At 32.8% G+C, this 19,368-nt stretch overlaps 2 protein-coding genes and 1 long non-coding RNA gene across 4 annotated transcripts; 2 read left to right on the plus strand and 1 right to left on the minus strand.

Annotated features, from left to right (window-relative positions):
• Positions 1–1,990: 1,990 nt before the first annotated feature.
• Positions 1,991–7,262, minus strand: LOC123892947 (pentatricopeptide repeat-containing protein At3g53360, mitochondrial). 2 transcript variants are annotated; one of them, XM_045942847.1, is made up of 3 exons: positions 4,346–7,182; positions 3,073–3,512; positions 1,991–2,392 (listed from the first exon to the last, which is right to left on the minus strand). In XM_045942847.1, the coding sequence occupies exon 1, from the start codon at positions 6,697–6,699 to the stop codon at positions 4,459–4,461; it is 2,241 nt and encodes a 746-aa protein (XP_045798803.1). In that variant the 5' UTR covers positions 6,700–7,182; the 3' UTR covers positions 1,991–2,392; positions 3,073–3,512; positions 4,346–4,458. The 2 variants fall into 2 exon arrangements, with proteins under 2 accessions (XP_045798803.1, XP_045798802.1); XM_045942846.1 differs by having other exon boundaries at positions 2,080–2,392; positions 4,211–7,262.
• Positions 7,263–9,121: 1,859 nt separating this feature from the next.
• Positions 9,122–12,174, plus strand: LOC123892948 (beta-1,4-xylosyltransferase IRX9). The gene is made up of 3 exons (XM_045942848.1): positions 9,122–10,028; positions 10,637–10,862; positions 11,729–12,174. The coding sequence occupies exons 1-3, from the start codon at positions 9,373–9,375 to the stop codon at positions 11,861–11,863; spliced, it is 1,017 nt and encodes a 338-aa protein (XP_045798804.1). The 5' UTR covers positions 9,122–9,372; the 3' UTR covers positions 11,864–12,174.
• A 1,443-nt stretch (positions 12,175–13,617) lies between these two features.
• On the plus strand, positions 13,618–17,592 carry LOC123892949. Its single transcript, XR_006803316.1, has 3 exons — positions 13,618–13,863; positions 14,070–14,156; positions 17,266–17,592. It is a non-coding gene; the product is annotated as an uncharacterized LOC123892949 (long non-coding RNA).
• The last annotated feature ends 1,776 nt before the right edge of the window (positions 17,593–19,368 follow it).

Here is a 19,368-nt window from a genome sequence, read left to right on the forward strand (position 1 = left end):
TGACTTTAAAGTGGGAAAGTCGGGCTGGCTTTGAGCCTATCTCACCCCTCCGATCAAGCATGTGATCTAAGTTATGCCTCCTTTCCTGCACTTTATTTTTTAATAAAATTGATCTGGGAAAGATGAGCAGAAACCTCTTCCACCTCCTTCAACCTTCAATCCTCAATCGCACTTTCCTCCTTCCATCATCATCATCATCATCGTGCTGATATCAACCTAGAAATTCATCAAACCTCAAACCCGAAAATCCAGAAATTCATCATCACCCATCAAGACAACTAAGAGAAAGACTATGAAGAGAAGACTCTTTTTTAGGAGGAAATCATTTTAACTTGCGGTGTAACAAGGGAACAGGCCAAAAGACTTAACTTGAATCATTAGATGTATCCAACGAATTAAAAGAAGCAAAAGTTATGGTGACTTTTGAGCGCAAAAGTCACATAATCCCAGTCCCCAAGGTCAATTATCTCTTTTACATTTTATGTTGTATAAGTAGTACTTAGAATTTGATTTTGGGATGAAATAGTTTCCAAAAGACTTTGTTCCACTTTAACCTACCGATCATGGATTCTTACCGATGAACTAAATGCCTAGAAAAAAAAATACAAACAAAAAAGGAATAAACTATACTTTGAGCTATTGGTGAAAAGACATTGATATATATATATATATATATATATATATATATATATATATATATATATATATATATATACACGAGATGTTTCAAGCGAGAGAAGTTGTTAGAGCACCATTATTGGTGCTTTTGGTAGTGGTACCATTCCTTACTGCAAAGAGACGCTCCTTGTCAGAAGATGGATAATTGCCGCTCCTTGTGCAACATTCCTAAATGAAACGCGCTTCTCTGTCCACCAACGGCTCTTATTGCCACCTGGAAGTGCACGTGACTTTTTTTCTTCAACCAATTAAATCATTACTTTTTAAATTATAATAAATAAATTAAATATTGAATGCAACAAGGAAATTGAATGCAACAGCTACTTACATTCTATTTTAAAAATTGTGAATCATGTCTTCATCTTATAAATAGATATCTCACTTCATTTTATTTTTTCATTCACATCTAGTCTTAACTATTTATTCTATCTCTTTAATTATTTTTCTACGCATTTAATTTGACAATGAACCCCAATCACCATAATTCTTGGTCAAATTATATACAAAATAATGACAATTCTTCTTATATCCCAAATCAACAAAATAACTCATATTTGGAAATATTCTATAGCTGCCCCCTCTTTGTCACTTATGTTGTAGTTTAAATATCACATACTGAGCTATACTTTGATCTGTCTGTATCAACCAATTGTATATTAAATGTGAAATTATCTTCTGTGACGGTACACTCCTTTAGCTGCTATTTTTCATTCCTTTTGCTAAATAAGATAGCATCGGGGAAACTTTTTCCTGTTATTCTTCATTCCTTGACTCCTTGTGCTGATTCTCTGTGAGTTTATGCTATACTTTTGATAAGAAGTGGTATTATGCATCAATAAAATTCTTTGATTTTCTTATGGAATTCAACTTTAAAATATTTATGGTTATAATGAAGGATTGAAGGTAATAGTCGAAGATCAACAATCTATAGACCTACTTTTCGTATTTTGATTTATATGCAAACTAAAGTCATTGCAGCAGTTGCATGTTTAAAGTTGAATCTGCTCAAACTAGTAGGCGCATTTGGATACTAGTTAGTAACTATATGCATTTACTACTAAAATTTATAATAGCCCGTCTCTAAAAAATGGTAATTTAACACGGTGAAAATGGGAGAGTTGATAGCAACAATTAGGGCTGTTCATGGTCCAGTTCAGCCAAAGAATCGAACCAAACTGTTATGGTTTATTGCCAAACCGAACTGAATTGTACTTATGGTTCAGTTAACCGGTTTTTAATTCGTAACCGAACCGAACTGTTAAGCACATTGAACTTAACTGTCTTTATGGTTAACCGAACTGTTACACCTCTTTTTTGGTTTTTTTTTTTTTTACCATTTTTTAGAGAATTCAAACATACACCAATAATCAATATATAGCTTATAGATGAATGAACTGGAAATATTGATTTATAGACCTGTAAATTCAAATTTGCTACATATGCAATAAGTTGAAGAACCGCACAAAATTTGATTTTGTTACATATGCATGTTGAATCATGAACTTCAAAACAACCAAAAACTTTTCCTCTTCAACTTAAATAAACACCAAGTGTTGAAACATGAACTTCAAAACAACCAAAAGCTTTTCCTCTTCAACTTAACTAAACACCAAGTGTTGAAACATAACTTCAAAACAACCAAAAGTTTTTTCTCTTCAATTTGCAAGGACTACATCATCAAGGTTGGCCATGGCAGATCCTGAACATGTGATCTCTGCATTCATAGAGTGATATAATTACTTTTCATGAATAAAACCTAAACATGTATGCAAACCCTTATAAAAACACTCCCATTTGCACTTGATTTTGTGAGTATGCCTAAAATCATATCTCAACTAATTTCCCATGTAAAAAAAAAGGAGATACTACCTAACGAGATAAAAAGAAAAGCATAAACAGACCTGCTACCACAACAAGATAAACCCAATCCCACAAATCTAAAACCAATGAGCCACATACACACACAAGCATCCTTGATATCAAAACTAGCAACACAAAAAGCACAATAAAACTGGACCTGCCACATCTAGAAACAACCCCAAAACAGAAACAGAACAGAAGCTACAATAGCACCAAAAATCAGTAACTTGACAGCAGGAAACACAACAGAAACTCAACAGAAAATCACACCAGAACCAAAAGCACAAACAGCAGAACACAAAGCTAATGCAGGCCTGAACACATGAACTCAGCAAAGATAATTGCATTAAAAGCGTTACCTCGACATTATAAGGTAAGGTTATTCACTCACATACATAAATTCATCAACCAAATTCATATTCCACAAAGAAAGAACATTATAAGGTAATCCCTAGTGTATGCAGGGAAAGAAAGTTGTCATTCAACCCATGTAACTGAAAAATATAAGTAAATGACAAATATAAGTAAATGTACCTTGCTCTAATCTATGGATCTCATCAATGTCCTCATGAGAAAATAATGAGGGAGATGCTCCTTTCAACCAGTCTTGTGTACAAACAAGTGCTTCCACCATTTTGGGCGTTAGGCAAGTCCGGTGGTCACTAGCAACCCTTCGACCAGTGCTGAATGCAGACTCTGAAGCTACAATAGTGGCAGGAATAGCTAGCACCTCTCGTGCTATGCTTGCCAAAATAGGGTACCTAGTTGAGTTGGCTTTCCACCAACCTAAGATGTCAAGATCAACTGATGGATTGTAAGATACTCGCTCTTCTTTAAAATATGATTCAATTTCAGTCTTCGTCTTAGGATCATCCTTATGGCCAATTTTTTTACTATAGTGACACATAATATCATCATCATCATTTGGCGGTGTTGCTGGTTGGCTAGATTGAATTGAGAGGAGTCATCACTACCTACACAATAAAATTGAAAAGAAATGATATCATTATAAAGGGCAAGAAAAATCAACTTAGTTGGTTTCAGCAGTAGAAACATTTCAAACCATGTATCAGTAAAAGAAAATTACTAAAGTCGAACCACAACACACCTTACATCACATCTTATTTTTTCTCATATCACCGATTCACCACCTTACACCACAAATTATTTTAATGAACAAAAATAACTGCACAATAAAAAGTAAGAGTAATGCCTGAATTATGATGGCTTTCTTCGCAGTATCGAGGTAATTGACCCAATCTGCATGACTTGGAACTTCTGTACATTCCGAGTATAGGTCAATTATCCCTTTACATTTTATGTTGTATAAGTAGTACTTAGAATTTGATTTTGGATAAAATAGTTTCCAAAAGACTTTGTTCCACTTAACCTACGGATCATGGATTCTTACTGATGAACTAAATGCATGGAAAAAAATACAAACACAGAAAAAGAATAAACTATACTTTGAGCTATTGGTGAAAAGGCATCGACATATAAGCAAATAAATAAATTTTTATGTTAATTCATAAGTTTTCACTAACAAAAATTGTATCTTTATAAGTTGTTGTCTCATAAACTACCTTGAAAAACTTATAATATAAAAGCTTATTTATTTGTATAAGTTGTTTCGTATAAGCTCATAAATAAGTCAATGCAAACGGGCCCTTACTTGGAAAGCAACACGATTCAAAAGAAAAAATTGGGATTGAGGAGCACAACAAAAACGGCAAACAGCAGCGTCAGAAAGGCTGGGTTCAAAATCAATTAATTTGTCTTTCTCACTGTGTAAAAAAAAAAAATGTACCATTAACAGCTACAAGTGACAAATGTATTTGACAGAATATAACTCGTGAAGAAAACCATGCATCAGATAATCAGTGCCAACTACAAATTTCCAACTTGTTTTTCTACCAAATGCTAATGTTGGCAAGGATCATAACCATCATCCAGAATCTGCAACCATAAATCTTCAAGCATTGTGTATATATTGCTCCTTTGTGGATGTGAACTATCTTCTGAGAAGAATACATGAATCTTATCCTTAACTTCTATCCAGCTTTGACCAGGAACCTTTTGTATACCCATTTGTTTCATTAAGTTCCTTAGTTTAGCAACATCTTCCCAATTACCAGCAGAAGCATGTATGTTAGAAAGCATCACCATTGCAGCAGAATTGGAAGAATCAAGTTTCAGTATATTTTCTGCAGCTCGCTCTGCGATGTCAACATTATTATTATGAGTTTTACAAGCAGCAAGTATAGTTTTCCATGTAGTAATGTCAGGGTCAAATCCTGATTTCTGAATAAAAGTTTCTGCTTCGCGCAAACATCCAGCGCGAGCAAGCAAATCAACCATGCAAGAGAAGTGCTCTCTTGTAGGTGGAATCCCGTGTTCCGTTTCCATGGATTTATATAAGCACCAGCCTTCGTCAACTAATCCAATGTGACTGCACGCGCTGAGAGCGCCAAGATATGTGACTTCATTAGGCCGAAAGCCAAGATTCGTCATGATGCTAAAGAGATTTAGAGCTTCATGTCCAAGCCCAAACTGAGCATAGCCAACAATTAAACTACTCCATGAGACTATATCCGGGTTTTGTGTTGAATCAAAAACATCTCGAGCTTGTTTAAGTGATCCACATTTCGCATACATGTCAATCAATCCATTGCACACAGAAACATCAAGCACTAGCCCACTTTTAATACTAAAGCAATGGACTTGATTCCCAACTCCTAAAGATGTCAGTTCAGCACAAGTTCCTAATAAAGTAGTTATGGTGATACTGTCAGGCTTATTTTCAGAAAAAAGCATTTGTTTAAATAATACGAAAGTCTCTCCTTCTTGCTTGTGCTGGAAGCATGCTGAAAGAATTGCATTCCAAGAAACTAAGTTCGCATTTCCGCTTATATCTCTGAAAACATTCAATGCATCGTGTAGATTTGAGCACTTCGTGTACATGGTTAGCAATGAGTTGCATACGGTTACTTCCTTATTGAAACCTATTTTCACAGCGTAAGAATGAATTTGCATGCCTTGGTTGAGTGTCGTGGGGCTCTCACAAGCGCAAAGTAATGAAATAAAAGTAACGCTGTCTGGGATCAGTCCCATATGCATCACCTGGCGGAAAAAATCTATGGCTTCATTAGCATCACCACTGTCAGCAAATGCTGCAATAATTGCATTCCATGACACTATATCAGGGCTTTTAATCTGACAGAATGCCATCTTTGCTGCAGGTAAGAATCCAAATTTCGCATACATGTCACAGAGAGAGCATCCAACAAAAACGTTCCTGCGTAAACCAAATTTAACACACATACCATGTACTTGCTTTCCATATTCAACTTGAAGAAGGTTGCTGCAAGCACTGAAAACACTGCCAAATATGAACTCATTTGGCTGATAAAAACCCTGCCTGAGCATATCTCGGAAAAGATATAAAGCTTCTATCCTATAACCTTGTTGAGTATATCCTGTAATCATGGAACCCCAAGAAATTAAATCCTTTGTAGAAATCATTGTAAATACATTTGAGGCATGTGCAATTTGTCCAAAATTTGTGTACATTGAAATAAGTGCATTTTGGGGAATCAAGTGATGACCAAACCATGATTTATTTACATGGGCATGAAGTTGCCTGCCTAATTCTACATCCCCTGCAATGCAGCAAGCCTTAATTATGCTTCCAAAGGTTAACTGGTCCGGAAACTGACCCGACCGCGCCATTTGAATATACATGACGATAGCATCGTTTTCTTGACCGTTTTGTGAGTATCCAGAAATCATTGAAGTCCAAGAGACCACATTTCGCAGCTGCATTGTATCAAAAACATTTCTAGCATCCTTCATAGAACCACATTTTCCATACATATTAATCATATGATTTTGGAGAACAATGTTTGGTTGGTAACTGGATTTTAAAATGTGATTATGGATTTTCTTGGCGTATTCAAGAGATCTAAAGTTGGCACAAGCCAAAACTAGACTCGTATAGGTGCTTGGTTCAAAATGGATATTCAAATTCTTCAGATGAAAATCAAACGCTTCAAGCGCTTCCTTGTAATGCTGTTGCTTACACATCAAGCTGATGCAACTATCGGCTGGTAGCTCTGATCTTACATAAGTATGCATACATCGAATTAGGTTTCGAATGGTCATAGAGATGGGATATTTGAAAAGCAAAAGAAGCAAAACTCGTTATATTTAAGAACCTTAAAAGGGCAAGATGGTTGAGTGTTTCAAATGCTAATTAAGGCATGAAAGATTAACATGAGGGTGTCATTAACAATGCTGTATTATGCTAAAATAAAGTTCCTATAAGCTCTTTGTGGCAATTTTACAAGCATCTACTATGCAACAAAATTGCATTAGAAAATTTGAACATCTAAGGAGTTGGAAAAGCTGTATATGTGCACAATGACTGATGGTAAGCTAGTTTGACAACTCAAAATTATAGGAAATTTATGGATAAATATTTCTGAATTGCAAAATGTGAGAACTGAATATAACGCACCTGAAAATTTCTGTGTTTTTTTGGGTCCACAGTGTTTGTTTTTACCAGCGTGTATTTGTGTTTGTTGTATTGTTGTGCTCGTGTGCTGGAATTTACAAAATAGATTTACTTTTGTGATGATTTTTTATTTTCAGGCGTCCTACGAAATTATCAAAAAATTTTCCTTCACTACTTAAGTAATAGATTCTATATAGGAGAGTGTTTTTCTCTCAAAAATCTCATTTTAATAACATCTGCTACTTAAGTAGTGGATTATATTATAATGAGAAATTTTCATGCTATGAGATTTTTTTTTTTTCTTCTCAAATTTCATATTTTTATAATGTCTGCTATTTAGTAAAAAACTAAAAATCTTGGTAGAGTGTTTTTTCTTCAAAAATTTTCAATTTTATAACGTCCGCTAAGTAACGGAAGGATAAAATAAGCAAGAATCCAAAGTAGTTTCACTCTGATCAGGGAGTGAGCCTCCAGCTCGCGAGACGGCAAAAAGTAAATCTCCTTACAAAAGGACCCACCAATTTTTATCATTTTTCTTCTTTTTATTTTATGATAGCTTCTCTTTAGGCTCCCTATTTACACTAAAAAAAATTTCGATAAATAGAAATCGAATTTTTTCATGTGTTTTAGGGGCCGAAAAGAAACATGAGGGCCTAAAGAGAAGCTAGCCTATTTTATTTCTTGTGTTGGGCCTAAGTTAAAGATGATCTATAATGTATAACTAGGTAATAAAAATTTATTTTGGCATCCTACCTATTTTCTTGCACACGCTATAAAATTACAAAAATACCCTTATCCGTTACTTAAATAGTTGACATTTAAAATTTTTAAAATTTTATGTTATAGGTTTTTTTTTTCCTCTCAAATTTCTTATTTTTATAATCACCATTGACATTTAAAATTTTGTGAGAATATTTTTTAGTAACCATTATATTTATAAATAAGTTATGTCTATGTGTGAGATATGTCTAAGAACTAAAATGGAAAAGCTCCATTTTAGATGCTTTAAGTGTTGTACAATTCTTTAATTTTTAAAAGTTTATTTTTAATGTTTGGTAAAAAAAAGTGTTTTTTTTTCTTAATGTAGTTTTGGAATTTAAATTCTAAATTATATATAGGGAGCAACAACAAGGGATGTTGATAATTTTTTTTTGAAGAAGTTAAATTAGTCCATCTAAATTAGCACCAAAGAAAATCGAGCCTAGGAGCACACTCTCATGTTTCAAACCAATACCACCAGACCGATCCAAGTGGGTTAAGGGGTGTTCATAAATGAGAGGGTACTTTGGGGGAAAGAGGAAGGGTGGTGTGTTTAGTAAAAATTGGTGGCATAAAAAGTAATCAAATGAAAATAAATACTGTATTTATTGTAGTAACCAACTGCCAAAAGAATCATTGGGCTCATAATTATTCTGCCAAAAAATTCCACAGTCAATGTTTAAATAATTTTTATGCACATTCCTCTAATTAGATGATGTTTTCTCTTCCCCCCTCCCATGAATCTTTTATACCCCCCAATATTCCAATTTTGCCCTTGTGAAAAATTCGGTTCGCATAAACCGAATTTTTTCTAGTGCAAATTCAGAGTAAATTTCAGTTTTTAGAAACCGAAATTTGTTTTCAAGGCAAAAAAAAACTTCGGTTTCTACGAACCGAAGTTTTTTCAAGGGCAAAATTAGAAACTCAGGGGGGATAAAAGATTCACGGAGGGTGGGGAGAGAAGACATCTAATTAGATTAGTCAACCCTCAAAATTGGTTTTAAAAAAAGACTAGTCAACCCCAAATTATAAATTATAAAATTAAACCTCCAACACACCATAGCCTAATTACTATATGCAATAATAATCACTTTGTACCAAAAAAAAGAATAACAACTAATAATAGTTAAATGCACACATAATACTACATACTATTACATATATTATTGAATAGATGGATCGGTACCATCCCAACAGCTATTTGGTATAAGATAGCAACATATGCACTCACACTAGCTAATAGCAATTCTTTTTTCATATTTTATGCATATACAAATATATGTTACTTTTACTTCAAGTCACAACCAAGTGAAGCAATTCCTTACCTATGAAATACCTCCAAACATAAGTTAATTATTTAGTTTGGCAGTATCAATCATAACATCAATATTTCAAACGTTTTTCTTAACAAATATAGTGCTGCCCCATGCACCTATAGTTTATACTTTATATTACATTATTAAATAACCCTTCTCTTCATTCTATTCCAACAATTTCTCAATTTTATTCCATTCCCAACCTCAATTTTTTGGTCAAACTTATTTTTTTCTTTCTTTCAGAAGATGGGTTCATTAGAAAGGTCAAAGAAAAAAACTCATTTATGGAAAAAAGCAATGCTTCATTTTTCTCTATGTTTTGTGATGGGTTTTTTTACAGGTTTAGCTCCATCAGGTAAATCTTTAATTTTTCCTAGCAAAATTGAAATTTTAGCTTCAAATGTAACAAAATTTGTAGCACCTCAACCTTCTCAAATTTCAACAAAAAATGTTAACAAAAGTTGGATAGCATCAGCACCACAAATTCATAGCCAAAAAACAAAAGCAACAACAACTAAATTGCATGTAAAATTATTACCTCAATTGAAGCCTAAAAGACTTGTAATCATAGTAACACCAACAAGCACAAAATTACCTTATCAAAATGTTTTTTTAAGAAGGTTGGCAAATACTATTAAGCTTGTTGATCAACCATTGCTTTGGATTGTTGTCGAAGCGAAAACCGATTCGACGGAATTGCCGGAAATATTAAGGAAAACTGGTATTATGTATAGACATGTGGTTTATAGTGAAGAATTTATGGACTTAGAAGATGAATTGAATCATCAGAGAAATTTAGCACTTGGTCACATTGAACATCATAGATTGAGTGGAATTGTTCACTTTGCTGGTCTTTCTAATGTTTATGATCTTCAATTCTTTCAACAGCTTAGAGATATTGAGTATGTTTTTTCATCCCTTCTATAATTTGCTACACTAATTTTAGTTCTATATTTAAATTATTTATTTTATAATTTTAATTTGTTATATATTATGGCTTAGTGTGTGTTCTAATTTTAAGGTAGCTAGTAGGTGGAAGTTTTAGAAAATAAACTACTTTTTTATTTTTATTTATTTGTAGTGAATATTCAATTTATTAATTCTTTCAAATTGTAGAGACCAGCCAATCAATTGGGTTTCTTATATTCACAAAATTTCAAAATGTTCGCTAAAGTTGAAAATTATTGATCGCATTAGTTCTTCAGAAACAATTTTAGGCCGAAATTGTCAATTTAAAAGGACTAATGCGATCAAAATAATTTTATAGATCATATGATATTTTTGTTGATTTCAATGCCAAATTGTTAGATATTTTACACTTTCAAAAATAAATTGGTGATTCACTGTAATAATAAAAATAATGATAATAATCATCTCACATAATATTTCACACTTTTTAGGTGAATTTTTTTTTAAAAAAAATAAAAAATCTAATGATTTTTCTTATTTTTTTTGGGATCAAAATGTGCTTGAATCTAAATTATTATGTGTTCATTTGACAATTGAGCAGGGTCTTTGGGACATGGCCAACAGCACTATTACTTGCAAACAGAAAAAGAGTGATAATTGAAGGACCTGTATGTGACTCATCTAAAGTCATTGGATGGCATTTAAGGATTATGAACAATGAGACAATTACTTCTCCCATTCATATCTCAAGTTTTGCATTCAATAGCTCTATTCTTTGGGACCCTGAGAGATGGGGCCGCACTTCCTCAGTTAAAGACACTTCTCAGGTAAATATTATGATTTGAGCATGACTCGAGTTTGAATCGTAACATCATCCTCTCACCATAAATTTTTATTACAAGGAAATGGAACATAATATCATCGGTCTATTAGCTCGTGAGTCTATTAAAATAATCATATCATCATATGACATATGACAGACCAAACCTAGTGACCTTAGAGTTTTTTTTACCAGACTTAGATCTTGCAAAGTTTAGCTTTGTTCAATCATTTTTGTCTTTAGATTTATTGATCACATCAGACTTAGATCTTGCAAAATCTAAGTCTCGACCCAACCTATTCTCACCCTTATCTCCGGAAAACAAATTTTATAGATAAAAAAGAAGGGTTAAACTAATTGATTATTTTGTTAAAACTCATTCTAAAATAGGACATATCGTAATCACCAAGGTAAGTTAGTTTATACATTCCAAACCTTAAATAAATAAACATGATCATGTCCTCAATGCTTCAAATTTTACTTGCGTTTAAATAACGTTTGTCCATCCTCCTCCAACAACCTTAGAAAGGAAAAAAAACGTACGCAAGAAAAAATTATATTAGGTAATAATTACAATCTGATTGACTAGTTGAACTAATTGAATAAAAAAAAACACTAATTATGTAGTGTTTTCTACTCAATATGTGATAATGCATGTAGCTTCCTTTTACTCCAAGACAAGATAAGATAAAATCCACTTTCAATATTAGTTCACATGAATTGCAATTTTGCAAAGTGACAAGAAATCCACTATACTCATCATATGTCACTTTTCACTATAAATTAATGAATAACCTCTACCAAAAGATATTTGTTGCTATTTTATTTATTTTTTGACCTAATTATGAGGCTACTATTTTTTGGTTATTCTAGAATTCAATCAAGTTTGTGAAGCAAGTAGTACTAGAAGATGAGGCTAAGTTGAAGGGAATTCCACCAGATGATTGCTCCAAAATCTTGCTATGGCGTTTCAACTTTTTTTATGCACGCATCATTTCCAAGCACTAATTTTTAATTACTATACATGATATTAGTTAAAGATTGATAAATGATAGGGAAAATAATGAATGTTGAAGCAATTCAGAAATTGGCCATATTGCTTTCCTATGGAGTACAAAATATATGAAATTTATTCATTTTTTTTTCTTATCTTTGTAATTGTCTTCCGTATATATTTTTATTGATTTTTGCTTCTTTTTTTTCAAAAATTTTGTTAGCTTATGTAAGAGAGTTATGCTATGAAGCAAAACATTTAAAGCATATTGGATTATTTTTGTAACATAAAGATTCTCGAGCAAGCAAATTAAATTTGTTGTCTATTTTTCTTTCTTTGTTCTAGAATTTATTCATCAAACTAGTGGATATTCAGACCTCTTACACTTACAAATAGAAATAGTAAGATGAATATTGACCAACAAAAGAAAATACTGTAGTAAGATGAAAATGAATTCAAAATCAGCACACCTTTCTTGTGGCCATGCATTCATGACTTCATGTGGTTACTTATCGGTCTTTAATGCGATTCACATGTTTTAGCTTGAAAAAAAAATCGTAAAATTTTATTGATATTCGAAATTTAATTTTCGATCAAATTTGGGATAGTCCGGCACCTTCAAACAGGGGCGGTGCCACCTACACTTGAGGGGGCGCAAGTGAAGCCCTGACTATTAAAAGTTACACTGCAAATCTACTTTTTTATCACTTTGAATCCCCTCAATTTTTCAGTTTGAACCATCTGGATATTAGGACTTTGCGGTGCTGACAAAACTCTCATTCTCAAAGACATTGGTCTTGTCAAGTATTTATATAAGGAAAATTCTAGCGTGAGGTCAGTAAAATGGCCTCTTTAGTGAGGTCAATTGAATTGCCCAATAGAATTTTAAGTGATGCCACATCAGCTTTACATTGTAATGAAGGTACATGATAAGACTTTTTAATGAAAAGTTTAATTATTGCACACAAGTCCCTCATAAACTTAACAATTATTTAGAATAATTTACAAATTTACAAATAAAAACAAGTTTTAATTGTCATTTAAAATTAGTTAGATAAAAATTTACAATGTGTTTTATTTGACAAAATTTATTTTGTAATTGAAAACCCTAAAGCCGACCCATTCTTCATCCTCCATCGTATTGTTCTTTCTTCTTCATCCCTGAATTCCACCTGTTCTTCATCCTCCATCTTCTCCATCTTCTCCATCTTCTCCGTCGTGTTATCTTTGTACTTCATCTTCTCCATCGTATTCTTTTTTGTCCTCATAGACCGTTCGATCTTATTGTAACTCTTCCATTGTCGTTCTACTGGTTTGAAGCATTACTGCAACGTCCTCGTGTCCTGTCACAGATATGTTGTTCGCAAAATTATCTTTATTTTAATTTTCATTGAATTGGGGTATTTATTGTTAGCCAGAAAACGATCGATTTGGAATTAGGTTTGTATTTAAAATCGAAATTGATTTGTTACCCAGAAACGATCAATTTGGGGATTAGGGTTGTATTTAAAATTGACTATGATTGTAGTTGTTACCCAGAAAATTATGGAATTGGGGATTAGGGTTGTATTTAAAATTGACTATGATTGTAGTTGTTACCCAGAAAATTATGGAATTGGGGATTAGGGTTTGTATGTTTCAAATGATTAAATTCTGAATTTGAAGATATTATATTGAAAAGTTTAATCAAAAGTGAATGTGTAGTGTTTGATTTGAATTGGAAATTTACATGTTGATACTGTGTTAACACTTTGTATGTGTTTCAATTGAATAGCTGCTGTTGTGAAGTCAACTATGATTTCTCTACTGAGAAAACGCATGGTCTGATATTCTCAGTATAGAAAGGAAACAACGGAGAAAACAATTGACAAGTTTGAAGTTGAAGGGCTTAGCATAGGAAATTGTTGCATAGGAAATAGTTGCCTGTAAAATTGAGATAAGCTCAACTAGTTTATACAACAATGATCTATATTTAAGCTGAGTAATAATGTAAAGCATTGTGTTACAATTCAAGGTTATACAATGTACCTTAAAGCTTTGTAATTTGAGTTATACAATGATATCGTAGATAATGCCTTGTAATAGAGTTCAATTTTACATGCACGATCTTAACAAATGTATACATTCATATTTATATACAATGATAAATTTGTGATTGATTGCTTTATATTGACTTGTTTTGTTAGATAGTAACATATGTTTCATTTTAATTTCAAACAGTTTGGATGAATATGCACCATAGAAGAGTTAGAGATGAAGGAGAGCAGGTGAAAGCTAACGTTAGGTTTCATTAGCCAGACAAAAGAGGTATGTTTAATATTTAAAGTCCAAAAATGTTATGTGTGTGTGTATGTGTTCATGTAACTTTTTCTTAGTGAGTTTTGAATTATGCTGGAGTACTCGTAATGTGTCAAAAAAATTAGTAGTTCCAAATTAGTAATGTACTAGTAATTTGCAAAATAATGTTATGTGTATAGCACAAACCCAAGTACTGGACAAAGTACTGTTTATATCCAAGATAATATCCAAATTCCAAACATAACATTGAAAATCAAACATAGTACGCAACCAACGTAACAGCCAAAACACTTGAAAAAACTGAAAATACAACCAATGTCGACACAAAAATATCGAAAACCACGACAGACATATCAAATTATCCAAATTACAACCCAAAATTCAAATTAAAAATCAAATCAAGCATAATGCCCCAAAGTTTCACGCCTTAACCACCGTAGAACACAATTTCAAACTTTAACCAACGCCTTCCTTTTCTTCCACTGAACATCCCAATGTTTTGCAGCCCTCAACACGAGTTCATTCACCATCACATTATTAGCTGATTGACAGATAAAAAGAGCTAGTTTCATCCTTGTGGCTGTAACAACCTGAGATTACAGTAATAAAAACAGTTAGTTAAATTAGAAATATAATTAGAGGGACAATGTATAAGAAATAATATATAATGACCATTAGTTTAACTTACAGTTACGTTTTGATACTCATTCATGAATGCACACTCAATCATCCATTTTGCCACCCATACTCCACAGTCGTTTCTATAGGCAGTCATTACAAAGCAAGTGTTATACTCACAGGTAAAGTTCAATAAATTTAAAATATAAAAAGGGTTTTATGAGACGTACGAGCCTGGTCGCTGATGTGCGAGGCCAGTAGGCTGAATAAGGTTATAGTTTGTGATTAAATATTGATGCAACTTAGGATCCAGTACACCAATTGAATCATGAAGCAGTATTTTCTCCAGAAATATAGCCTGAGAATATTGGAAAACCAATTTTGAAAAAAAAAGCATATATTTGAATGTAAAACTTAGTAGGTAACAATAAAGTATAGATAAGAATATATACCACTGTCATTATGGAATGACGTCTGTTATGATATCTTTCTTCAGTAGGCATAGAGTCCAACCATAAAAGTTTTCTATCCAACAAATCAACAACCAGTAGATACCAGTGTGATCCTTCGTCGTTTATAGGGATAAAAATCTGTAAACAATCTAATATTTAGTCATGCGAACATAATTATCAAAAGCTACTTAACAAATATTGTTGTAAAGTAAAATGTTAACCTTGGAAACATGACTTTTTGGTTTCAGGAAGTTATGTTGATATTTTACCCTAACTTGATCAGCTGAGTGTTTGGATTCCAGAGCATATTGCTTAAAAAAAGATGTAATTTAAGTCAATAATTAATACTTAACAGATGTAAATTTAATAGTTGGGTTAGTGGCAATCACCGCAAAATCCGTAGGCATATACCAAACCCTCCTTGTTTTGCCCATTTTATCCTGAAGCCAATTTGATCTGGCAACTACTAGATTAAGAATCTGTACAGATAAATATAAATGATATTAGATATAAATTATATTAAACTTCTGTATGGAACATTGTAATTAAAAAAAAATATAACCTCTTGGTCAACAGGGCATCTAGGCATAAGAGACTTAAGTGTTTTCCTATCTCCAAAGACACCTGATGTAGTTCTAACCAGAACCTCATCACTACAAACAATAGTTGGTGTGCAATGTTAGTTATTATGAAATGCAATGTGGATCATCTTTCATAAAGATGTATGCAGCTGATGATCATCTTTCATAAAGACTGACCCCAGTAGCTGATGATCATCTTTCATAAAGATGTATGCAGCTGTGTAAGTACATATGTCGTTCAATTGCATTTTTTGAGTCGGTCGAAACGTCATTGGCATCCACTGTTATTAAATAGGTATAAAATTAAAACTATGGTAAGTAAATAAAATTCATATAAAGGTTTGCTTTGTTGTAGTTAAAAAAAATGAAATTAGTTAAGTCTTACTTCAGGAATATAAAAAGGAACGTCGGCACCCTCGTATCCAAACGCACTTGTTGGATGGAAGTTTAAGTTAAAATCATGGTCATCATCTTGTTCTGGTTGACAGAATAGATTCCTCCTAATCCTGTCTAACTGATATGCATCAATAAAAACCTCTCCGTCATCGTTAGGCTTCATTTTTGGTGGGGCAGATGTTGTTCCCTTGGTCATATTAAAAATTGGCTTGGTTATTTTTCTAGTTGTTTCTGCCCGTTTTTTAACCGGACGTTTACGGTCCATCTCAGGAGTCGAGGCGGTGGACTCGTAATCTGTTTCGTTGTCGCTTTCATCGATCCTTCGGCTACTATTGTATTTACTGCACAAACAAATAAAGTCAGATGAACATACAAACCTAAAAAAACTACAACTAACCAGATGAACCCCTTATGAACCATTTGAACAAACCATTAGTGGTACATACAAACCCAAAAAAACTACAACTAACCATATGAACCCCTTATGGACCAGATGAACAAACCATTAGTGGTACATACAAACCTAAAAAACTACAACTAACCATATGAACCCGTTATAAACCCTAAAAATGTAGTATGATACAAACTAATTAAAAATACGATACCAAAGAACCTAAAAATTCAGTAAACATACTATCACAGGGTGTTGCTCTTAGTATGTGGTGTGTGACAGCTTTTGGGTTGTAGTCAAAACTTAAGTATTGTCTAAGTATTTGCAGAGTTTTTAACTAAAAAATTTGTCCATATTTGTAGAGTTTAAAATGGTTCTGATTTAAAAAAATAAAGTATAGTTAAAAATGGTTCTGATTTATAAAAAGAAAGTAAAATTAGGGTTCATTAGCAAAATACATTGCCAAAGTCCCTAAGTTGAAGAATATAAGACGGAAGAGGAATGACAACAACCATAGGTAAAATATATCTGCAAACATTACCTGGATGATAGGTCAATAACCTTTTTTTCGAAGCTATCTTTGCGAGTTTCAGTCTCAGAGTAATGCTTACTAATTTCAATAGAGTGAGTGGTAGTCTTTGTTGTCATCTTAACTGTATTGTTTGTTGCATCTGTTTCAGGTATTTTTTGTTTGGTGCGTCTACTTGGCCTGGGAGGAGAAGGTCTTCTCATTTTGAAGAATATGAAGTTGAGAAGAGGAGCAGGTGTTTAGGATTGCAACTGAAGCTAGGAAGTAAAATTAAGTTGCTTTCTTCCTTTGTGTTGTAATCGAAATTAATGGTAACTGAACGGTTGGAGTTAATAGTAGGAGTTAATAGGTTGTAGGTTATTTTGGAAGTTGAAACATTTTGCTTGTGGCTTGTAAAACATGATTAGGGTAGGTTTTTGTGTGCTCAATGTAAATTGTAACATGGATTAGCGTGACTCAAAAATAATGAACTCTTCAATTTTCATTAGGTAAATGGAGAAATCACGTTTTGTTGTCAAGCTTTAAAAAAAAAATATATATATTTTTTTATTTTTTTACTATTATGTTATGGTATCTCGTTGGTTTATTTTTGTATAAATTGTGAATTTATAATAAATTGTCGAATATAAAAACAAAGTTTATTTTAGTGTTACGTAATTAGTATCAAATATATAAAAAAAAATTAATATAATTTTGTCCAATTTCGTATGTCATATAAAATATTTAGTAGTTTTATTGTAAATTAAAAAAATAACCGGCTTAAATTTCGCCGACAACTGAAATTACATAAAAAATTGGAAACATTCGATAGTTTTCAAATATAAGGACAATGAAACTACGTTGGCATATATAACGTTCGATATGATATATAAAGGCAATAAAATATAAAATGTCATTACACAAACTTTGTCATCCTGAATAGTACAGGGACACACAAATTACAGTAAACACAAATTAAAGTAAACAAACAATAAAACTACAATTAAACTAATAACTTCACATTCAAATCAACTTATGCTCCTCACTGTCATAGCATGGTCCTCATAGATATTGTATGTATTGAATTGTATACGATCTCCAACTTTAAATCCATTGATTCCCACAACCTCCGGCCAACCCCTCCAAATCGTAACGACGAACGGGTTCCTCTGATAACGCAACGAACACTTATATTTTTCTCCATTTGCTCCAATCATGGTAACCTCATCCAACATTGTGTACCACAAGTATTCCCCCATTTCCCTCGGTAACGTCTGCATCAACAACATAAGTTATAATCATAATTTTGCAAATCGTAATTAAGTGAAACAAAAAATTATAATAACTGGACTGATTACCAACCAATTCTGGATCAATTTCAGCATCCTCTGTAATGGTCATTGTGAATGAAACAGCTTTTCGGAGAGATCGTGATTTGCTGTGCCAAGTAGGGAATTGGTCCGGAGTTATTCGGTTAAATGATGGAATGATCTGGAATTGATTTGTTCCCAAGTATTTGAAAAAAATCTGATGATGAGAATCGAATTCGTAGTAGGTTCTTAAAGTCATCCAACCATTGGTGATTTTGGGTACATCATCATAGTTGCTGAACTCAACCTCAAAGATCACACATTTGGAATTGTAGTTGAAGTCATACAGGCGCCAAACATTCCCCAGTTCATTTTTGTATTCTCTATAGAACTCTCGTTCGACCTCGGCCTCGACCTACATAATTGATAGACAATAGAAACTGATTTAAATCTGGTAGTAATTATCGTCTAACAAAACAAATCAATATAAGACCAACATAATTTTGCAGTAATGATTTTTGCTTAACAGATAACAACATTTTGGTAAATTTTGCAGTCCTAGAGACACTTTACGATTGGTTCATCAATTTTCCAGTCGTATAGACAACAATACAGGGTAAAATGTTCATGCGATTGTCTAAAACGGAAAAAAAAATAAAAACTCTGTTTCGAACTCTCCCTCAACTTTTAAAATTGCTCTGTTTTTAGTCTATTGTGTGAGACACAAAAAGCTCTGTTTTTTACTCATGAAAACATAACATAATGTCAAAAAAACATAAAATCAATGGATGAAGGGATAAGGAAAAAATACCTCTCCTTTCACGTGAACCGTCATAAAATAACTTAGTGCTGGTCTCTGCATAACTTCAACAACATTTTCGGCCATTTTTTTCACAGATTTTTTGTAAGATCGATGAGAAACGGAGGGGATGAACTGAAAAACAGAAATGGCCTTTGTTGGTAAG

This window comes from Trifolium pratense, linkage group LG6 (genome assembly GCF_020283565.1).
Source record: "Trifolium pratense cultivar HEN17-A07 linkage group LG6, ARS_RC_1.1, whole genome shotgun sequence".
Classification (NCBI taxonomy): Eukaryota; Viridiplantae; Streptophyta; class Magnoliopsida; order Fabales; family Fabaceae; genus Trifolium; species Trifolium pratense.

Bases quoted from the DNA above. Each gene is read 5' to 3' on its own strand.
- LOC123892947 (XM_045942847.1), bottom strand. From the start codon at position 6,699: ATGACCATTCGAAACCTAATTCGATGTATGCATACTTATGTAAGATCA.
- LOC123892948 (XM_045942848.1), top strand. From the start codon at position 9,373: ATGGGTTCATTAGAAAGGTCAAAGAAAAAAACTCATTTATGGAAAAAA. The intron at 10,029-10,636 runs GTATGTTTTTTC...ACAATTGAGCAG, and splicing joins CAACAGCTTAGAGATATTGA to GGTCTTTGGGACATGGCCAA. The intron at 10,863-11,728 runs GTAAATATTATG...TGGTTATTCTAG, and splicing joins CAGTTAAAGACACTTCTCAG to AATTCAATCAAGTTTGTGAA.